The following is a 20558-nucleotide window of genomic DNA, read 5'->3' on the forward strand; positions in this document are numbered from 1 at the left end:
CACTGTTACTGGTATTTGGCATATTGGGTACGCCAAGGGGAGTTTGCCAGACTCTGCCCTGTGGGCAGGCTACATTCCGTAACCTGCCAGTTTGTCTGCCCCCGCGCCTGACTGTCCTCGCTCGCCGGGACCCCTTGGAGGGGAGCGGGTTGAGCTTTCCTCCCCGCCCCGACCAGGGCTCCGGCAGCCAAAGACCTCCAGGACCAGCCACCACCATGCTGAGACCACTCTCCGCACACATGAAGGTACTGGCAGAGGGACAAAGTCATGCGGGTTCCGGGGCCGAGATCTCCAAGCCTACTCGGATTTGGGCCGAGCATCCTCCACCCAGATCCTCCAAATTCCAGTAGGCGGGGGTCACACCCACCAACTGGCCCCCTGGCGCCGTGTAATCCCATCAGCGGCCAAGACTCAGAGACTATAAAAACCAGCTCCCGGAACATCTTATTATGACATCTTATTATTATGACAGTAGTCATACTACAGCTATAATCTAAGTATGTAATACTTCTATTACCCCCAAAACTTCTTCCCTGCCTTTTATTGATCTCTATATCTGAAGCAGCAATTGATCTGCTATCTGTAGCTTTAACTTGGTCTGTTTTAAGTTTTATAAAAATTATACAATCTGTGCTCTTTTTATATCTGGTTTCTCTAGCTCTGCAAAATGATAAACAGTCATTCATGTGACAGTGTGAATGGTAGCTCATTTCTTTTTATCTCTAGTATTTTATTGCGTGGATAGATATATATTGTTGTGTGCTCCTCTGCTAATGAACAGTTGAACTACTTCCAGGTTTGGGCTATTACAATTAAATGTGAATCATCAGATTTGCTAACTAATGAAAGTGGAATAGTTAAGAACAGAAAATGCCAGTATATAATTTTGCAATATATCATTAAAATGATCTAGGACTCCCATATGTATTTTGGCCTTATTTCACTTGTATTATCCTACCGAAATAATTTTAAATAAGGCTAAATCTGTCCCAATAGCCTGTTTTTTAAAATATAACATGACAAATAAAACTCAAAGTTTAACAACAGCAGCACCTAAGATACTGCCAAGATGTTACTACAATGTGGTGATATACGAAAGAAAGGTGTGAATTACAGTCATCTGAAGTCAAAGCAATAATCATGAGGGCCAACGGCCTTTATTTCCAATTTGTCACTGTTTAAAATTTTCCTCAATTTCACACTCAGATCAGTTACTTGCTAATAATAATTTACTAAAGTTAGTTCAAATTTACTGGTAGAAGCAGGTCAGGCTTCTGAGATTTAGCATCTCGTCACGAATTTTTTTGTTTATTTAATATCAGAATGTTTCCAAGAAACCTAAATTGTAAAATAAAACTGAAAATAGACAATTAAATACAAGTAATACACTAGAAATTTCCTCCTCTTACCTGATGAAGCTTAATGGACATACGTATTCCAGGGACTACTACTTTCCTTAGCAATTCCATGTCAGCAAAGATCCATTCATCTCGAACCGAAGAAATACGGAAATCTCCTTTAAACAGGGCATGCAATCCATAGAGGAATGACTCTAAATTACTGTTAAGATTGGAGATAAAAATTTATATATTTTGACAAAGGCGTCCACTGCCCTGATTCTTATATTTGTGCATCAGAATCATCTAGGAGCTTGGAATCACAGATTCCAGAAGCAAATGTCAAGGTTCAGAATCAGATTGGGGATAAGACCTACTTGACCAGGGACCCTTCTGAGTCACTATGATAAAATGCCCATGAAAATAACAAGCAATGAGTTTATAAGTAAAAACTAATTAAGGAGGCAATGAAAAAATTGTAGCCATCATAAAGGAAATTTAAAATACGTACTATTCCTTTAAAAAGTCTCCTTCATTTGGATGCATACATCAAGAAATCACTAAAAGTTCAAAAGTCTAACATGCAAGAATATTAAAAGCATGAATGCTATGGATAAACATTACAAAGAAATAAAGATAAATAAAAAGAGGTGCATTGTTAAAAAACAGAAAATAGTTCTATATGAAAGGAGACCAATGAAACTCTATAGGTGATTATTTATTTGTCTTAAATCACTTTTATCAAATAGTTATCCACATGTGTGAATTTTATAAGCCAGCTGTTAACCACTCAGTAGAATTCAATTATATTCATTAAAGAGTTAGACAAACATAAGAGGCTTTTGCAATAAACTTAGCATAGAATACTTAAAAATCAATATTTTAGATTTAGGATAAATAGCTCCTTTCAATACTTCTTGAGAACAGAAATGTCTTCCTTACCTGGACATATGGTGGGATGCAGTGCCCAGAGCTCTCCGACCAAGGACACACAGGCCGTAACATAGTGTCACGAGGGATGAATCTTTGTCCACATCAAGTGGCTTTACAAAGCAAAGAACAACAATTGTTAGAAAGGTTTGTATTTAACTGAATGGTGCCTAGTTATAAATCAGATAAAAGAATTCAACTGTACATAATTTTTAATACTGTCAAATAAAGAAATTTAACAGCATAAAATCATGGTCACGGTCCTCCCGTTGTTCATCGATTTGCTCAAGCGGGCCCAGTAACGTCTCCATTATGAGACTTGTTGTTACTGTGTTTGGCATATCGAATACGTCACGGGTAGCTTGCCAGACTCTGCCGTGCGGGCAAGATACTCTCGGTAGCTTGCCGGGCTCTCCGAGAGGGGCGGAGGAATCGAACTCGGGTTGGCCATGTTGGCCGCTTGTAAGGCAAATGCGCTACCCGCTGTGCTATCGCTCCAGCCCCAACAGCATAAAATGAAGTATGATAATATAGAAGAGGGTCTTTGTAATATTTAAATAAAATACAACATTTTACAACATTAGAACACTAAATTAACTGTTGCAGAGTTTCAGAATCCTAGCTGACTTAAAAAAAAAAAGATTGGTATGCATCCTTGCTGATCGTACTCTTTTCTGAAAATACAATACTCCATATATTAATTAGTTCTGCCTAGATGTAATCTGGCAAGTCAGCTTTTAATACCCATTATGTCTGCAACAGAAGAAAAAAGAAAGAAATTGAAATCCTTAAATTCCTTAAAATACTTCTTCCCCTCAACACGTAACTTTTTGAGGGGGTGTAGATATTGGGGATCAAAGCAGGGCCTCCTCCATGCAAGGCATGGCTCTACTACTCAGCTACATCCCTGCCTCCAACCTTTTAATGTTTAACCAACTACTATTATCTGTATATTCAAACAAAATAGCATGCCTTTATAATATTAAAGACTTAATTTGATAATATCTCAATTACAGAGTAGCATTTCTAGGTGTTTAGAAATACTTAAAGCAGGCCTAGAATGTGACATTAGTTTCACCTGGGAAATGTTAGAACTACAAGTTCTTAGGGCACTGCAGAGCAACAAAATCAAGCTTTGGAGGTGGGAGCCAGCAGTTCCAACTCAGGTGATTCTAAGAATTAAAAATTACATATGTAGCTTAATAATGAGCTTATCTATACTAACTTTATCAATGGTATATATTGTTGACTTTACAAGTCACCATCTTATAATAAAAAAAGTTTGGAAAAATTAAGACAATCCATTTTTGGAAAAACGGATTTGAAGAGTAATAATCTCTACCTTTGCTCTTCGGGAAGAGCAATACTCTATCCAATTGAGGTAAATCACACAGAAACTCTCCCTGGATATGCCTGCGAGCCGATGATCATAGTCTTCATCAATGTTTGGATTAAATGTTGGGTCCACGTCAACATAATTCCGATCTGCACACAGGCGTAGTCCTTCCTGCATTGTCTCATTAGCAAGCCATTCCTCTAGCTTAGAAGAGGTTGTGACATAATAAATGATACCCTAACAAAGAGAAAAATCAGGTTAAAATCACAATTTGAAATAATACCAATTCCTTCACAAATAATTGCAACTGTTTATTTTTTTAAAAAATTTTTGGTAACTGTTTATAATGATAAGACAATTAAAAAATACATTTATCTTAGAGCGATACTAAGGTACACATTTTAACCTTCAGTAAAAATAGGATACCTGCAAAGAACCAACCATGTTCAAGGAGAGGTACAGTCTCTGAATTTGGGCCCTGAGAAGTCAGCACTAACCCTTGCAATGTTCTGCCTCATACAAGTCTCTCTTTCATGCAAGCCTAGAGTCATACAATGTCATCAAGACGTCAGAAGAGCCCGAGACTATGGCTGACCACTTGGGGTTGGTCTAACATGTTTTAAAGGACTGCACACCGATAAAATCTTTGTGTACTGGTGGGACTGATGTTGGAATACTGAATGTCTGTAACAAATCATCCTGAACAACTTTGTAAACCACAGTGCTTATATAAATGTAAGGGGGAAAATAGTAAAAAAAAAAAAAGCACAATTTTGCACGCTGAGGCTTCAGGGATTGATACTCAGTAAGTATTGTCACACACTGTTGCTGGGAGAACTGGGCATTGTGTGTATCACTCCACTGTGAGAGAACAGCAGGAAGCTGGGGTGCTTTAAGTGGCTAGTTTAAATCTGTATCCATCCACAGTAATAAATAACCAGGAGAATAGTGACGATGAGTTCTGTGTCTCCTTCTCACAAATTCCTGAAACTGAGAGTAATCCTGGGGATTCGAAATTACAGCTGGTGTCACAAGTAGGGTGGTCTTGGAAACCTTCCAAATCTTACAATACTTATATTCAGAGTTTTTAAGAGCAGTGGCTGGCAGGAAGGGCTCAAGTTTTAAGTTTCTGTCTCCATTTGCTAGTTAGAAGATTAGGGACAAGTTAAAATACAGTCTTAAGACTCATAAGTTATACATGTACATTTTTGTGCTTCCATGTATTGTGTATTCCTTAACACAATGACTAACACGGGCGTGACAATAGTAGCTATTGCTCTTGAGGAACAAATGTTTTAAGCCCCACCAAAGAAAGTAATTACATGATCATTACAGGTTTGTTTTCATTGGCTTTATTGAGTAGTGGAGAATCTAAAGACCTATTTAGAAGCAAAACACAAGTTTAAACATACACACAGCAGGTTTGTTTTTCAAGAACAGCCTCACTATCAGATCTTAACAGGCACATAGCCTTACCTTGACATAGTAAGTAGTGAGCACTTTCCGGAGATCAAAGACTTGAAGCATAGAAGCAGCACTATTGTCAGTGATGCTATAACCCTCCAGAATGTACTTGGTGACGATCACTTCCCAGGCGAGCCAGCGCTGGCTAAACGCAGCATTAAATGAAAGCACGTGAGGAATATGGCCGGGCTCACAGCAGCAGAACCCTTCATCTTCCTCAACACCTTCGGTAATAGCCTCCACTTCTCGCTGCTGACAGTAAGTACCTTAAAAGAGAAAAAAAGAGATAGACACTGCAATGGAGAGGTAAGGAACAGGAATTGGAAATATACAAATGCTTTAGGATCAAAGAAACTTTAGAGTAAAGCACATTTTATAGGGTTTGAAAGGATGTGATTGATCTGGCTTAGAATGTTTATCAACAAACCGCAGAAAGCTCCAGAAATAAAGTGCACTAGGGCTGGAGCGATAGCACAGCGGGTAGGGCGTTCGCCTTACACGCGGCCAACATGGCCGACCCGAGTTCGATTCCTCCGCCCCTCTCGGAGTGCCCGGCAAGCTACCGAGAGTATTCGATATGCCAGACACAGTAACAACAAAGTCTCCAATGGAGACGTTACTGGGCCCGCTCGAGCAAATCGACGATCAACGGGAGGGCCTTTACCTTTACATATTCATCACCTACAGATTCACAATCTGCATTTGTAAGTTCAAGGTGATGAGACTGTGTGCACCAATGACCTTAATTTTGATTCAATAATCCACAAACTTCAAACTAAGGTTCACAATTGCATACAGATCATCTATTATTTCAAACCATAATGCCCCAAAGTAGAGAGAGAGTATAGGGGAAATTGTCTGCCAAAGAGGAGAGGTAGGTAAGGAGGTGGTATACTGGGGACATTGGTGGTGAAGAATGTGCACTGGTAGAGAGATGGGTGTTCGATTATTGTATGACTGAAACTCAAACATGAAAGTTTTGTAACTGTAAAAAAAAAAAAGGAATAAAACACTATTTCACAAGAGAAAAAAAATTGTATACAAATCAAATGAGTCAAGGTACATCTCACAAAGTTTTGATTTAACTAAATAAAAAGTGGGATTAGATACAGTAAGAAAGAAGTACAATGGGTAGGGTGCTTGCCTGGCATGCAGCCAACCAAGTTTGATCCCTGATATCCCAAATGGCCCCTTGAACCCTGCCAGGAATGATACCTGAGTGTAGAGAAAATAAGAGTAAGCCCTAAGTACTGCTATGGGTAGCCCAAAGAGCAAACAAAACAACAACAAAAAACAAAAAATAAACTAGAACAAGAATATAATCAGGGGCTAGAGTGATAGCACAGTGGGTAGGGCGCTTGCCTTGCATGTGACCAACCCAGGTTCGATTCCCAGCATCCCATATGGTCCCCTGAGCATCGCCAGGAGTAATTCCTGAGTGCAAAGCCAGGAGTAACCCCTGAGGATCGCCGGGTGTGACCCAAAAAGTAAAACAAAACAAAACAAAAAAACAAGAACAGAATCATCCTAGGACACATGATATAGACAAACATGCCAAACAAAATCAAAAGAATCTGAGTACTATTTACTGATACCAAGTTCATGATACAATAAAAATATTCTATAAATCAAGCTGATGTGGTATATGATTTATAATGGTTATCATTATAATACTAAATACATTTTCCCTATTGCTGGTTCTAACAGTAATTGAGTAAGATTAGATTATTGATATTTGAGGCTTACCTTCTGACAAAATTTCAGTTAGGTGTAAGAGTTTTGTTTGTTTGGTTTTGGGGCCACCATAGTGGTACTCAAGACTTATTATGCTCAGATATCACTTCTGGTGGTGCTTGGGGATCATATGCAGTGCAGGGGACTGAATCAGGGTTTGGTCAGGTGCAAGGCAACTATCTTTTTGGCGTAAGAGTTCAGGTGAAAGAGTTTTGATTGTTCTATATTACCAAAGAATTCTGTGAAATTACATTCTTCTATACAACACATCTATCAAAGAGGCATTCTTGTATTAATGCTAAATTAAAAATAGGAAATCAGGTTAAATATAGAATCAAATCGACAGCACTCTAGTACCAGCTAAGTATTATTCATCACATTCCTCTTATTATTCAATGGTCTTCCGTTTAGTTTTTAAGTTGCTTATGTTATATGAGAACTATAAAGTGATTACAGTTTAAGGATTGAGTTGAGCCACACCAAGCAATGCTCAGGGGTCACTCCTGGCTCTGTGCAGGGGTGGGATAGGGCCCACTCCTGGTGGTGCTTAGGGGACAATATGTGGTACCAGGGATTGAGCAGGGTTTGGCCACATGCAAAGCAAGCTCCTTCACTCCTGAGCAACTTCTCTATTATACTTTCATAAAGGCACGTCTTAAAGTTTCATTCTAGAAATAATAACTGAGAATGAACATTTTCTTCCTCTGAGGGGTGGGGAAGGGAGGGGAGGGAACACACACAATATATGTTTGAAAAACATCATTTTGAGAGGGGAAAAAAGAATGTCACAAAGCCTAACCCTGGTTAGGATTAACAAAGATCAGCTGAAGCGATAAGACTTGGCCAAGAGAAGGAGCAATATATATTTGATACTCGGGACCCCCAACACCACCATTATTTCACTTTCTCCTTAAATTACACAGACAAACTTCTCCAGAGCATTACCGGATGATAGAAGGAAACAAGTCTTGAAACCAGAACCTGGTGTTTGCAGTACCCTCTGCTGTGTCTGCCCATGTGGAGGGGCCGTGACCACAAACAGAATCACACAGATTTTCAGAATAAACACTTTGGCAATGTAAAGAGAGAGTAAAGTGGAAATCTGCCACACAGGTGGGGGGCGGGTGGGAGGGAGGTATACTGGGGTTCTCGGTGGTGGAGAATGTGCACTGGTGAAGGGACAGGTGTTTGATCATTGTATGACCAACCGAGACTTGAACTGAAAGGCTTTGTTACTGTTCTCATGGTGATTCAACAATAAATTTAAAAAAATATATTAAAAAAAACACTTTGGCACTCTCATAAAGTACTTTTCTAAACTCAAAATGAAAGTGGAACTTAATCAAACATCTCTCTAGTATCTTTTGAAAAGACCATATTAGGTGATGGCTTTTTTTTTCCTTAACCTGTGCATCATTGAAAGATGATTTCTATTCATTTTTTTCAATACCTGAATTAATTTTTAAAAAATTGCTAAATTGTTAGGGTGGGCTGGAGTGATAGAATAGCGGTAGGGTGTTTGCCTTGCGCGCAGCCAGCCCAGCCAAGCCGGGTTCGATTCCTCCGCCCCTCTCAGAGAGCCCGGCAAGCTACCGAGAGTATCTTGCCCACATGGCAAAGCCTGGCAAGCTACCCGTGATGTATTCAATATGCCAAACACAGTAACAACAAGTCTCAAAAATGGAGACATTACTGGGCCCGCTCGAGCAAATCGATGAAATTATTAGGGTACCAGATAGAGGCTAGACTAGTTTATGCTTTTTTCTGGGTTCTGAGCACTCTAGCATCTACAGTCATAATTAAATGATGGTGACTTAGGCAGTTAGTCATATCTTGACATCAGTTTTATATCAGCTTTGTAAAATGTCTTGAGAAAGTTTCCTTCTTTACCCAAGTACTAGAAAAAACCTTATTAAGGACAGAAAAATTAAGTTTCTAGAAGAAACTTCTCGAGCCTGGGTTTTTCAGATTGTGCCATGAAGCTGAATCTATTCTTTAGGTCTAAAATGTTCCTGCTTCATTTTACTTTGTCGGGTCTCTAGAACCCAGTCCAAGACTTTAGGCTATAGAATGACTGAATGTGAGATGTTTTAAATCTAATAAACACAAAGAATAATTTCTATTCCAACATATCCAAATAACACATATTGGTTAAAAAAAATTTTTTTAAATCAGCATAGTAACCAATACTGTAGCACTGTAGCACTGTCCTCCCACAGTTCATCGATTTGCTCGAGTAGCCACCAGTAACATCTCCATTGTGAGATTTGTTACTGTTTTTGGCATATCGAAATGCCACGGGGAGCTTGCCAGGCTCTGCCATGTGGATGGCATATTCTCGGTAGCTTGCCGGGCTTTCCGAGAGGGACAGAGGAATCAAACCTGGGTCCACTGAAAAGGAATTTTGAGACCAGGAAAGGAATTCTAAAATATCAATAAAAAACTTTCCAATGTGTTTCTTGGGTTATCTAGGTCTTTATCCTCTTCACAGCATAGTGTATAATATGAGTAAAAGCAAATAAAACCAACAAATATGCAATTATACACATAAAAATCATTTTAATTTTTTTTAAATTTAAAGAACCATGATTTTGAGTGAAAAAAGCAATCCAATCACCAAAATAAGTTATTGATCTATAAATTTAGATTTGGAAAAGTTTACTTGATAGAAGTAACATTTACAAATAAAAAGTTAATATGGGAGAATCTATAATTAGGAAAAAAATTGAGAGGACCTCCCTAGCAGTACGCAGGAGCAAATTCTTAGCTTACTTAGTGTACTGCTTAGATAGTGTAGGCCTGACAGTTCAAAGCAGGGTCCAGTGAAGCACTGTTGTCTATGCCCTGAGGTGCTGGGCCAGCAGGATCAGACCCGTATCAGCCCTTATCTGATACCTGGTTCTCTGGGGATCATGTAATGCCAGGATCAAACTCAGGACTCATGCATGAATGACATGCACTCTAACCCTCCAGAAGAAATTTTTGATTAAAAAACTGAAAACTCAGGGCTGAAGAAGTAGTACAGTGGGTAGGGTGTTTGACTTGCACATGAGTGACCTGGGATTCGATTCCTGGTATCCCAGATGGTCCTCTGAGTACAGCCAGGAGTAATTCCTGAGTGTAGAGCCAGGAGTAACTCTGCGTATTGTCCAGTGTGGTAACAAGACAAAAAACCTCTGAAAACTCAAGTCTTTGATATATAATATATATAATATGTATGGAAAAGAATCTTAAGAATATCAATAAAATGAAAATGGAAATACAATGAAAAGAACAATGAAACTGACAAGAAAGCAAGCACAAAAAAGAAAACAAATAAAACACCACTAGGAAAACAGCTCACTAGACACTAAGTAATACTATCCTTGGATAATGCAAAGTAATTTTTTTGACTATGAAACTTTGGGGGAAATTACAATAATTATTATTATTCTTTCATAACTCTTCTCCTTCCAAAATTTCAAAGACTAAGTGCAAGGTTTGCTCTGGCAAATGGCGACCTGCTGATGAGATTCCCAGAATCAAAGATCTCCCCCCACCCCTCTCCCAAACCCCGCCGCCCCCATGCGGAAGACAGCACTTAAGGCCTGTCCAGGGAGAGGAAGCCGCCAGGCTGCTTTGCAGGCTTCTTCACATCCATCCCCTACAGATAACAGAAGGCCTGACCATGGGCACCAGTTCTGGTCTCTGTTCCCTTTTCCCAAGATAATTTAAAATACCGCTAAGCCTCTCTGGTGTGGCTCATCCTAACTTCATCAGGTGCCAGTACGTTCCACCCAGGAGTGCACCCCAGTCAACTTCTTCTATTTCTTCACTTCACTCATCTCTGTTCCTCTGCCTGTGCCGGGTAAGGTCTCTGACCTATCACTGACGACCTAACTTGATAACTTTTCAGATGAGAGGCAAACATCTAAAACTTAAAGGTCACCGGAGTACATTGTAGAAATAAAAGATGAATGAATGGCTTACCTCTGAATTCAAGTCCCCGCAGTTGGAAAGTGACCAGTCCGTTGCCTATTTCTATCAAGTGAACGAGTGCATTGAGGTAGTCAGAGGCAAGGATGAAACAGTCCCCTGTACTGTAGTTTCCCCACCGTCCCAGGAGCAGGTCCCCACAGAGACTGTGTTGGAGGGATCTGGTTAAATGTTCATAGAAGATGGAATTCAGATTGTTGTCATCCGATCCTAAAGAAGAAGAGATTCAAAAATCATTATTTAGCTTATCTTAAATGCCCCTTATATTAAAAACAAAAAACACCAAGATTATTTAAAATAATAAAACTAGTTTATGGGTAGATTTCGATAAGGGTTAACGCTATTTAGCATTTTAAATTTCTCTATAGAACAGAATATCGGGTAATGGAGGAAGTTCCAAATTCAGGGTTAAAAGTCACATAAACTCTCAGAATCTTTGGTTTTCATCCATTAAAAAAAAAAATCTAGGAATTGGGTTAAATGAAATCTATGGCTTCTCCCCACCTCTTTATCATATAAATGGATGACTGACCCAGAAATACCCCATTCAAAGCAATAATTAATAACAGGTACTCAGAGTATTGTACTAGAGAATATATACTCAACAACTACTTAATTTTCAGCCTGATCAGGTAATAAAGTAATAAACAGGAAAACCCAGACTTAAGAGTCAATGGAAGGGCTGTTTCTGGTAACTGATATGCCTGTTCCAAAGGTGAGTCCCAGTGAACTGAGCTCTGAGCCATCAGGCACGTGTGGCAGGTAGGAGTGGCCCCCAAGTCACCCCAGGTGAACTCTACAAAAATGATTTTATAAAAACTTGATATATAAATGGTAATGCTCTAATTCACATACACTTAACTATAAACACAATGATTTTTAAAAGGTCATGTATATATATGTGCGTGTATATATGTATTTATATATACACACACACATATATATCTGATCATTAAGAACTCACAGTCTCCCCCATCAAGTTTTGTGTGTCTGTGTAAACATCAAATTCTTTAGATTTGCTTCTTTACTCACATGTAGAGGTATTACCTGGATTTCTATCAAGTTGAGAAGCCAATCTTGTATTTGAATGATCCACTCGTTTTGTGCTAAAGAAGGCAAAATAAAACATTTTCAGTAACACTTTTCTATATTTAAAAAATGTTTTTAAAAAGAAATGAATGAGTTTACTGTGAGAAAAGAAAAGAAAAGAAGAGAAAAAAAAAAGGAGAAAAAAAGGGCTGCTCTTTGGGGCCAGAGAGACATAACGTAGTGTAGGGCACATGCCTTCCACCAGCCGACTCAGATTAGATCCCCTCTGGTCACCCCCACGGGAATATTTCCTGAGTGCAGAGTCAAAAAATAGATCCTGAGTACCGTCAGGTGTGGCCCAAAAACAAACAAACAAAAACTGCTCCTTATGAAAGAAACATGCAATGTACACACGCTCTAAAAAGTATAGAGTACATGAATCAGTCTTAAAAAGAATAAGGTACAGCTATTAATATCCAGTGGCACAGTATTTTTTAGATTAGTGATTCTTAAAAGTGGCTCACAAAACCACAGCAAGGAATTTAAGACCCTTTTATTGAGTTTCCAATACCAAAACAATTTTCCTAAGGCTGAGCTGCTATGTGTCCTTTTTCCACGGGGCTGAAAGCTGCATGGTTGGGAAGATTGCTGGTGCTGTAACATGAATCAAGGCAGTGGCACCAAACCCAGTATTTTTCTCACTGCAACTCACGTACAAGAAAACAAAACAAGTTTTAAGACAAGGCAATAAAACACAGGATCTTGGGGCCAGAGAGACGTATAGGGCTTAAGGTGTTTGTCTTGCATCCTGCCAACCATGGTATGAATCCCTGCCACTACTTTGTGCTCGGTCCCTTGAGCACTGCCAGGAATGGTCCCTGAGAACCCCTGAGTGTGGCACAAATAACACCTTCTAGCACAGCGGTAGGACATTCGCCTTACAAGTGGCCAACATGGCCAACCCGAGTTCGATTCCTCCGCCCCTCTCAGAGAGCCCAGCAAGCTACTGAGTATTCGATATGCCAAACACAGTAACAACAAAGTCTCCAATGGAGACGTTACTGGGCCCGCTCGAGCAAATCGACGATCAACGGGAGGGCCTTTACCTTTTTACCTTTACCCAAATAGGAAAAAAATCATTAAACTGCAACTCCTCGGTACTTAATGAAACAATAACAAATAGTAGTTTTATTAAACTGCAATTCTGCATCACATCTTTTTTAGATTTTGTATGACAAAATACATACAAAGCACTTCTGTTGTATTCTGAAGTAAGATGTGCCAAGGGCTGACCATCCTCATGGGAAAGCATTGAAGCAACTGTCTGAATGGCAAATGGCACTAGCTGCCTTTTTTTTTCACAGAACATTACTTTTATTTGAACTGTTGAAGAATGAGTTATGATTATTCAGATAGGTATCTGATAGATGTTTCTTTTAAAATAACGTTCAGTATCATTTCAAGAAAAGAAAATGACAATACATCAGTTGCTAATAACACAATTAAAGTTTTCATGCAAAATCAGAATTCTGAAAAACTTTATATCCACTACTATACTTGTAGACAAATTTCTTTTGGAACAAGCTCAATGGGCTTGAGTGTATTCTTTGCACACCTATGGATGCAGCCTCCAAACAAAACAAAACAAAGAAATACTTTTCTTTTGATACTGGTAGACATGAGTATTTTTAACTGTATAATAAAGTGTGTCAAAATAGAGATATCTAATTATTCAGTGAACCAGCATTTTCAGAGTGATCAGTAAGTGATACTGTTAGACTACAGAGTGCCAAAAAATCCATCCAAAAGGCAAGCAATTATCAGTGGATTTTGATGGTTCTAAATTTAAAAAAAATTATAGATGTTCTAGATCCTATATTGCACCTAATCTTTAGAAAACTACCATTTGTCAACTTTTAGTGAAGTATTAAAAAGAGAGTATATATAGATTATAGCACTGTAGCACTGTTTTCCTGTTGTTCATCGATTTGCTTAAGTGGGCACCAGTAACAGCTCCACTGTTGTTACTATCTATGGCATATCGAATACGCCACAGGGAGCTTGCCAGGCTCTGCCATGCGGGCGGGAATATATACACAGCTGTCTAAAAGAGCTTTTAAAATACTTTCTCAACTATGTATTTGTGTGAAGTCACATTTTCTTTATATACTTAACTAAGACAACACACTGCAACAACAGATTGAATGAAAAAGCAGACAGGAGAACTCATCTGTGTTTTATTAAACTAGATGCTAAAGAATTTTATAAAACTGTAAACAATGGCTCTTTTCTCATTGATTTCTTTTTGGGACAAGAAATAGTTATCCCTCATTACATTATGTTATTTGTGCTAATATGTAATTGGTCTATTATTGTCATTTTTAAATTAATACCCATTTTAAATGTTCTGAGTTTTGATTTCTAACCATCAACACAAACTTCTTGGAAACTTCAATAGTTTTTACAATTACAAAGGAATTTGAAGACCAAAAAGCACTCCTAACATAAAAAATTATTTAAAAGTTTAAGTTGGTTGGGGCTGGAGAAATAGCACAGCGGGTAGGGCGTTTGCCTTGCACGCGGCTAACCTGGGTTCGATTCCCAGCATCCCATATGGTCTCCTGAGCACCGCCCAGAGTAACTCCTGAGTACAGAGCCAGAAGTAATCCCTGTGCATCACCAGGTGTGACCCAAAAAGCAAAAAAAAAAAAAGCTTAAGTTGGTTAAAAAAATAAAAAATAAAAAAAACAAAAGTTTAAGTTGGTCCTATGTAAGTAACAGTGAAATTCACTCAAAAGGGAAAAGTCATCATCGGTTTTAGACAAAAGACCAGGACAGAAGTTTCAAATCTCTTCACCTATTTGATCATCCTCTTCGCCTATTGCTTGTGTCAGTATGTGGCAATATATAGGCAGAGAAGCAGCTTAGAGATGTCTAGTAAAATAATAAATTAATGTACAGTCTTTTTGCATCTATATGTCTATAACTATTGTAAACCTTTTAAATGTTTGAGTTCCCAAACTCACAAATGCTCTTCTATGGAATTCTTTTGTAAGTTAAAAAAAAGTAAAGACATTTAAAGAAATTACAGAGAAAGGACAGTTAAGCCCATGGTATTATACCTATATGGAGAAAATACTTGGTGCACAAAGATGATCATTAAAAGCTTAACCTCATGACAGAAGAGAAACAACATATAATTTGGTTCTAAAACAGCTATGGGAAAGTTTAACAACTATAATATTCCTTATGTAAGATAAAATTTCAGAGTACTACTAATATGAAACAATTCTAACAAACAGCATTAAAATAAGAATTACTTAAAATATCTTAAGAACAGAAAAAGTGAGTAGAAAAAACGGAATAATTTTTAAAGATTTCTAATTTTGTAGAATGTTCATACTTTATAAAAATCATAACATTTTAGTAAAATATTTCACAAAATTATTAACCGTGAACTACACAGAATAACACTGTCAATAATTTTCCTTATTAAAAATAGACTTTCAAATGTTATATTTTACTCACTTATAATCTCTCTCCCAGAATTTCACAGGTCGAACATATGAAGTGATGAAAATTGCACTTCCCAGAAAAGGGTTCAGTGGAGTAGAAAAGAAAGCTGACACAGCAGCCTGAACAAACAACATGGCTGAATCTATCAGAAAACTGGTTAAGGATTTCAGCATTCATCTCAGTCTGTGCACAGGCACACGTGCACACACATGCGTGCGCGCACACACACACCATACAAACGTACTGCGATTATAGCAGTTTTGTAGATGAGGCTCATCAGAGGAAAACAGAGAAGGTTGTAATTAGAGAGTAAATGGGATATAACTTGGCATGTTAATTTGAAAGAAGTCAAATAAATATTTGCTAACATGTATTTGAGCAAAAGTCCATTAATCACAGTTGGGAAGAGCAATTTGGGTCTAATGTCCTGGAAAACTAAAACTAAAATTAACATATATAAAAAGTCTATAGCTTAATATTATGTGGTGACTAGCCTTTACTTATTGAAAGCTCTTTCCTGGGTGCAGGGACTTGAACCCAGGTCTCAGGCATGCCAGATATGCATGTACATTATCACTGAGCCACATTCCTGATCCTAAAAAGTATTTTTGAGAAATTATGGGAATAGATGTTGATTGGATCAACCTCTATGGAAAACAATATGAACACTTCTCAAAAACTGACACTCCACATGACTCAGCAATTCCTCTTGCCATCTGTTGTATGGGTCCAAAAACACTACCTTGAAAGGACATTTGTGCTCCTATGTTTGAGGCAGCACTATTAACAACAGCTAAATGCTGAAAACAACCCAAATGTCCAAGAACAGATGACTGCATAAAGAAATTGTGACTGAATTTGACTCATCAATTAGAAAAGATGAAATCATTCAATCTGCAGCTACAAGGAAGGAACCAGGGGTACGAGGCTGAGTGAAGTCAATCAGAAGGAGAGGAATAGATACAGAATGATCTCTCCTATATGGGATATAAAGAAACACAGTAAGGCCATAACAAATGGGAAAAGCCAACAGCCTAAGAGAGCTGGTCTACAGAACAGAGTAAGAAGAGTGGGGGACGGAGGAGGGGAGGGGACCTTGGGACACTCCAGTGATGATTTTGGTTTTGGAAGATTGCGTGCATGAAACTTTTCATGAACAACATTGTATATTACGGTGACTCAGTTCAAACTGGAGAAAAAAGATGGGAACAGAAATTTTGGACATAAAGGTCTAATTGTAAATACTGATTATACATAAAGGGAGAATAATTTTAGATATGAAAATTTACAATCATGATTACAGATTATGTTTTGTATCTTTAGTCCTTTAAAATATTTCTATATCGTGTGCACAATAAAATTCCTTTTATGAATATAATGTAAATATACACTCTAAATCAGCATTACTTCACTACATAACCTTAAACCTGAGGTGGACCAAAGAGAGATAGTACCAGGGGTAAGATGCTTGCTTGTACAGAGACGATTCCAGGTTCAATCCCCAATACCAGATAAAGTCCCCAGAGCACTGCTAGAAATGGTTCCTCAGTATAGACTAAGTCCTGAGCACCTCTGGATGAGATACCAAAACCAAAAATCTTTTCTCAAGTTGAGGTTAGCTGTGATCACAGATGTTAACATACGCTTAAAAATCAGTAAAAGTATGACTCAAAAGATTGTGATTTTGTTGCTTTTGTTTGGACACTACACATGGCAGTGGTGAAGTCTTTCTCCTAGCTCTGCTCTCAGGGATCACTCCTGGTAGGGTTCGGGGGGACCATATGGACTGCTGGGGGATCAAACCTGAGCTGGCTCCGTGAAAGGTTGTACCTACTCTCCGATCTCTACAACCCCAAGATTGTTAATTTTTGGTAATTTGTCATATAAAATCTAGCAACACATTCTAACCCTCTTTTTACAAATCAACACTCTCATCAGGTTACGCCTTCCCATTCTTTTAAAAATTTCATTTAGAAGGATACGTGGCACTGCAAAGGGTTGAGCAAAAGCATGAAAAGCAGAACCCCATGTAATCTGCCATGGGGCAATGTAGGTGTACACAAACTGTAATTTATAAAGGAGTTCCCAAAGCTGTAGAAGGAAAACAAGAACAATTAGTGAAAATACATCATACAGTAACCGAATTAGAAAATAAAAATTTCTTTTCTAACAAGGAAATGGCATTTAAATTATTTTCCGCTTGCATAAAATAAGAAGCTATATCAACAGCCGAAATATTGTATAGATTTCTAAGGAAAAACAATGAACTAAATTAAAAAAAAAATTCTGTTCTCTACTGACTATATTACTATTATACAAAAACAATGGGAATTAAGTTATATATCTTACAAACTTAAGTAATACAAATATACTTTTATTCTCAGGCCTACTTTCTTCACATTTTAGTGTTCTGAAAACTGAGCATATTTTAAAAACACTGTCAAAAGTAATGTAAAAGTAGCAAAGCAGGGTTTTAAGATAATATCTCTTCTCATTGCCGGTTACCTAAGAATTCAGTAGTGTTTGTTAGATTCTGTCTAATGGAAACACAACACACATATTATTAGTCTTATTAAAATTAATAAGTCTTATTAAAATTAATAAGACTTATTAAAATTAATAGGGCTGGAGCGATAGCACAGCGGGTAGGGCGTTCGCCTTACAAGCGGCCAACATGGCCGACCCGAGTTCGATTCCTCCGCCCCTCTCGGAGAGCCCGGCAAGCTACCAAGAGTATTCGATATGCCAAACACAGTAACAACAAAGTCTCCAATGGAGACGTTACTGGGCCCGCTCGAGCAAATCGACGATCAACGGGAGGGCCTTCACTTACTTTACTTTACTTACTTATTAAAATTAAGACCTCCTTTTGCTACTGAACTTGTCTTCAACACTGACATAGCGTGTTTACCCAAAACTTTCTCTGCATGCTAGCCAATGGAGGGACAAATGTCCAAACAGATCACAGAAGCTTAAAAGCAAGAGATTCTAACCAATCCTGAGTTAAAATTCAAACACTAAATACTTCATCTTTTATTTATATTTTGGCTTTTTGGGTCACACCCGGCGATGCTCAGGAATTACTCCTGGCTCATGCACTCAGGAATCATTCCTGCCAGTGCTTGGGGGACCATATGGGATGCTGGGAATCGAACCTGTGTCAGTCATGTTGGCTGCATGCAAGGCAAATGCCCTACCTGCTGTGCTATCGCTCCAGCCCCAATACTTCCTCTTTTAATCATTTAGTTCATTTGCAAAGCAACTGCGCAACTTCCAATTTAACAAAGAACCAGTGTCACCCAAATAGAACTTGCAGACAAATCCCTGTCTTCTTTGCTGAGGCAAAACTACCCTGGCAATTCTCAGCACTAATGTAATCAGGATGACAGCAAGTAAAAGCAAGAGCATATTATCTTTTTATTTTTTAATTTTTTTAATGGAATCGCCGTAAAATACACAGTTGCAAAGTTGTTCATGATTGGGTTTTTGGGTTTCAGTCATATCATGTTCCAACACCCATTCCTTCAGCAGTGTACATTTCCCACCACCAATGTCCCCAGTTTCCCTCCCGCCATCACCTCTCCCCAACCCCTTTGAGCGCCTGCCTCTATGACAGGCATTTTTCTTGTCTCTCTAAGAGCATGTCATCAAGATGCCATCACAACTGCTTAAAGGCAGTGATTCAGAATTTAGAAAACTAAATTCTAAATGTGAAATGAAACTGCACCAACTTTTAACTGTAATAATGAAGAAAATGATAGGCAATTATGTAGGTAAATGGATCGTGGGTATATCTTTTATTTCTATTTCTAGAAGTTTTTGGAAAGGTGAGTGAATCAATGCTGCATCTTCCAAGGATATCTTAAATAATGTTTCTAAAGAAATCTTTTTAACTCTCACTTGCTCATTATCACTCTTAATTTCTATCAAGCAACCATATAAAATGCAAAAAGCACAATAGCAGAGTTTTCTGCTTTCTTTACCAAAGTAGCCTAAGGATTTGTAAAAGTTCTAGAATGTACTAGCTCTCAAAAACTTTTCCTAAAAAAAATTTTTTTCCCTAAGAAATGAAAGTATGAAGAACATTTAGACTAATTAAAATGAAGTCTAGTGATACTATTTCAAGAACTGATGAACTTATATTTTATTTCAGCTTTTACTTATTTAAACCAGTATAATTACATGCAATAAATTTTCAACCTAAATATTTAAATTTCTGAGAAAGCACATGCTTCTGTATACAAAAAATTCTCTAATTGTCTAACTCCCTCCTTTGATTAACCATGCTCACTAGAAAAAAAAGTAATATAAATGATAAAAATTTGTATGAATTACATAGCAAATAAAATACTGCAACATTTTAGAGATATCACCATACTTTGAAGTTGGCACCTTGTTTGGGTGAATTGTCTTCCACTGATACTTCCCATGTGGGTTTCCTCTATCACATCTAAATGACTATCACCAATCTCTTAGGCTATTCTCCAGATCTTTAGGTTCTCTTCCCCAATTCATCCCAAATGTAGCTGACCAGACTAACCTTCATAAAATGGAGCACTCTTTGTGTTCTGTAGCTGCATATTTTGCTTCAGCACTGTTGCCTAACAAATGGGATAATATGTATGCCAAGGTCCTTTGTATGCTGTCAGTGTTCACATGAAATCTAAGCTCTCTGAATCTTATATACAATCTGATCGCACAATCTATGTTATTATAGAAAGGTAGTGTGAGTCAGAAGTCCTTAGTATGCTGTCAGTGTTCACATGAAATCTAAGGTCTCTGAATTTTATACATAATCTGATCGCACAATCTATGTTATTATAGAAAGGTAGTGTGAGTCAGAAAAAAATATTCTTGGCTGGAAAGCTCCCATCCCATTTATAAAATGACCAAAAGACACCTTTTTTAGTGGGTGGATAGTAGGTTTTGGAAGCATTCTGCAAACCTGAAAGCACCCTGCCCAGGTCATCATCACACCCATTTCTGATTCCTCATGGTCGTGCTGCTCTGAGAAATGACCCCTTTCAAGCACTCAGTCACATCTCTTTCCCACACCTATCTAGCCCAATTCAAGAATTAGCACTTTGATCTCTACAATTATTCAAAATCACATTCCCTTTTGGAAGATCACATATATTTAATATTATTCACTTATCATATATATATATATTTCATTATACACTTACTAGTGTTCCTCTAATTTTTCCATATGATCTTATTTCCTGATCATAGTGACG

The 20558-nt window shown here is 37.9% G+C and overlaps 1 protein-coding gene across 6 annotated transcripts in view; it reads right to left on the reverse strand.

Moving 5' to 3' along the window:
- PCNX1 (pecanex 1) overlaps positions 1-20558 on the reverse strand; it is a 165441-nt gene that overhangs the window by 14271 nt on the left and 130612 nt on the right. For all 6 annotated transcript variants that reach the window (XM_056134261.1, XM_056134259.1, XM_056134257.1 and 3 more), the window contains 8 exons: positions 17304-17412; positions 15334-15463; positions 11824-11882; positions 10771-10986; positions 5080-5333; positions 3610-3840; positions 2280-2380; positions 1410-1560 (listed from right to left, as the gene is read on the reverse strand). In XM_056134261.1, the coding sequence (XP_055990236.1) occupies positions 1410-1560; positions 2280-2380; positions 3610-3840; positions 5080-5333; positions 10771-10986; positions 11824-11882; positions 15334-15463; positions 17304-17412 (1251 nt within the window). The remainder of the gene's footprint in view (positions 1-1409; positions 1561-2279; positions 2381-3609; positions 3841-5079; positions 5334-10770; positions 10987-11823; positions 11883-15333; positions 15464-17303; positions 17413-20558) is intronic.

The sequence above is a fragment of the Sorex fumeus genome, unplaced genomic scaffold (assembly GCF_029834395.1).
Source record: "Sorex fumeus unplaced genomic scaffold, SorFum_2.1 ptg000098l, whole genome shotgun sequence".
Taxonomy (NCBI): Eukaryota; Metazoa; Chordata; class Mammalia; order Eulipotyphla; family Soricidae; genus Sorex; species Sorex fumeus.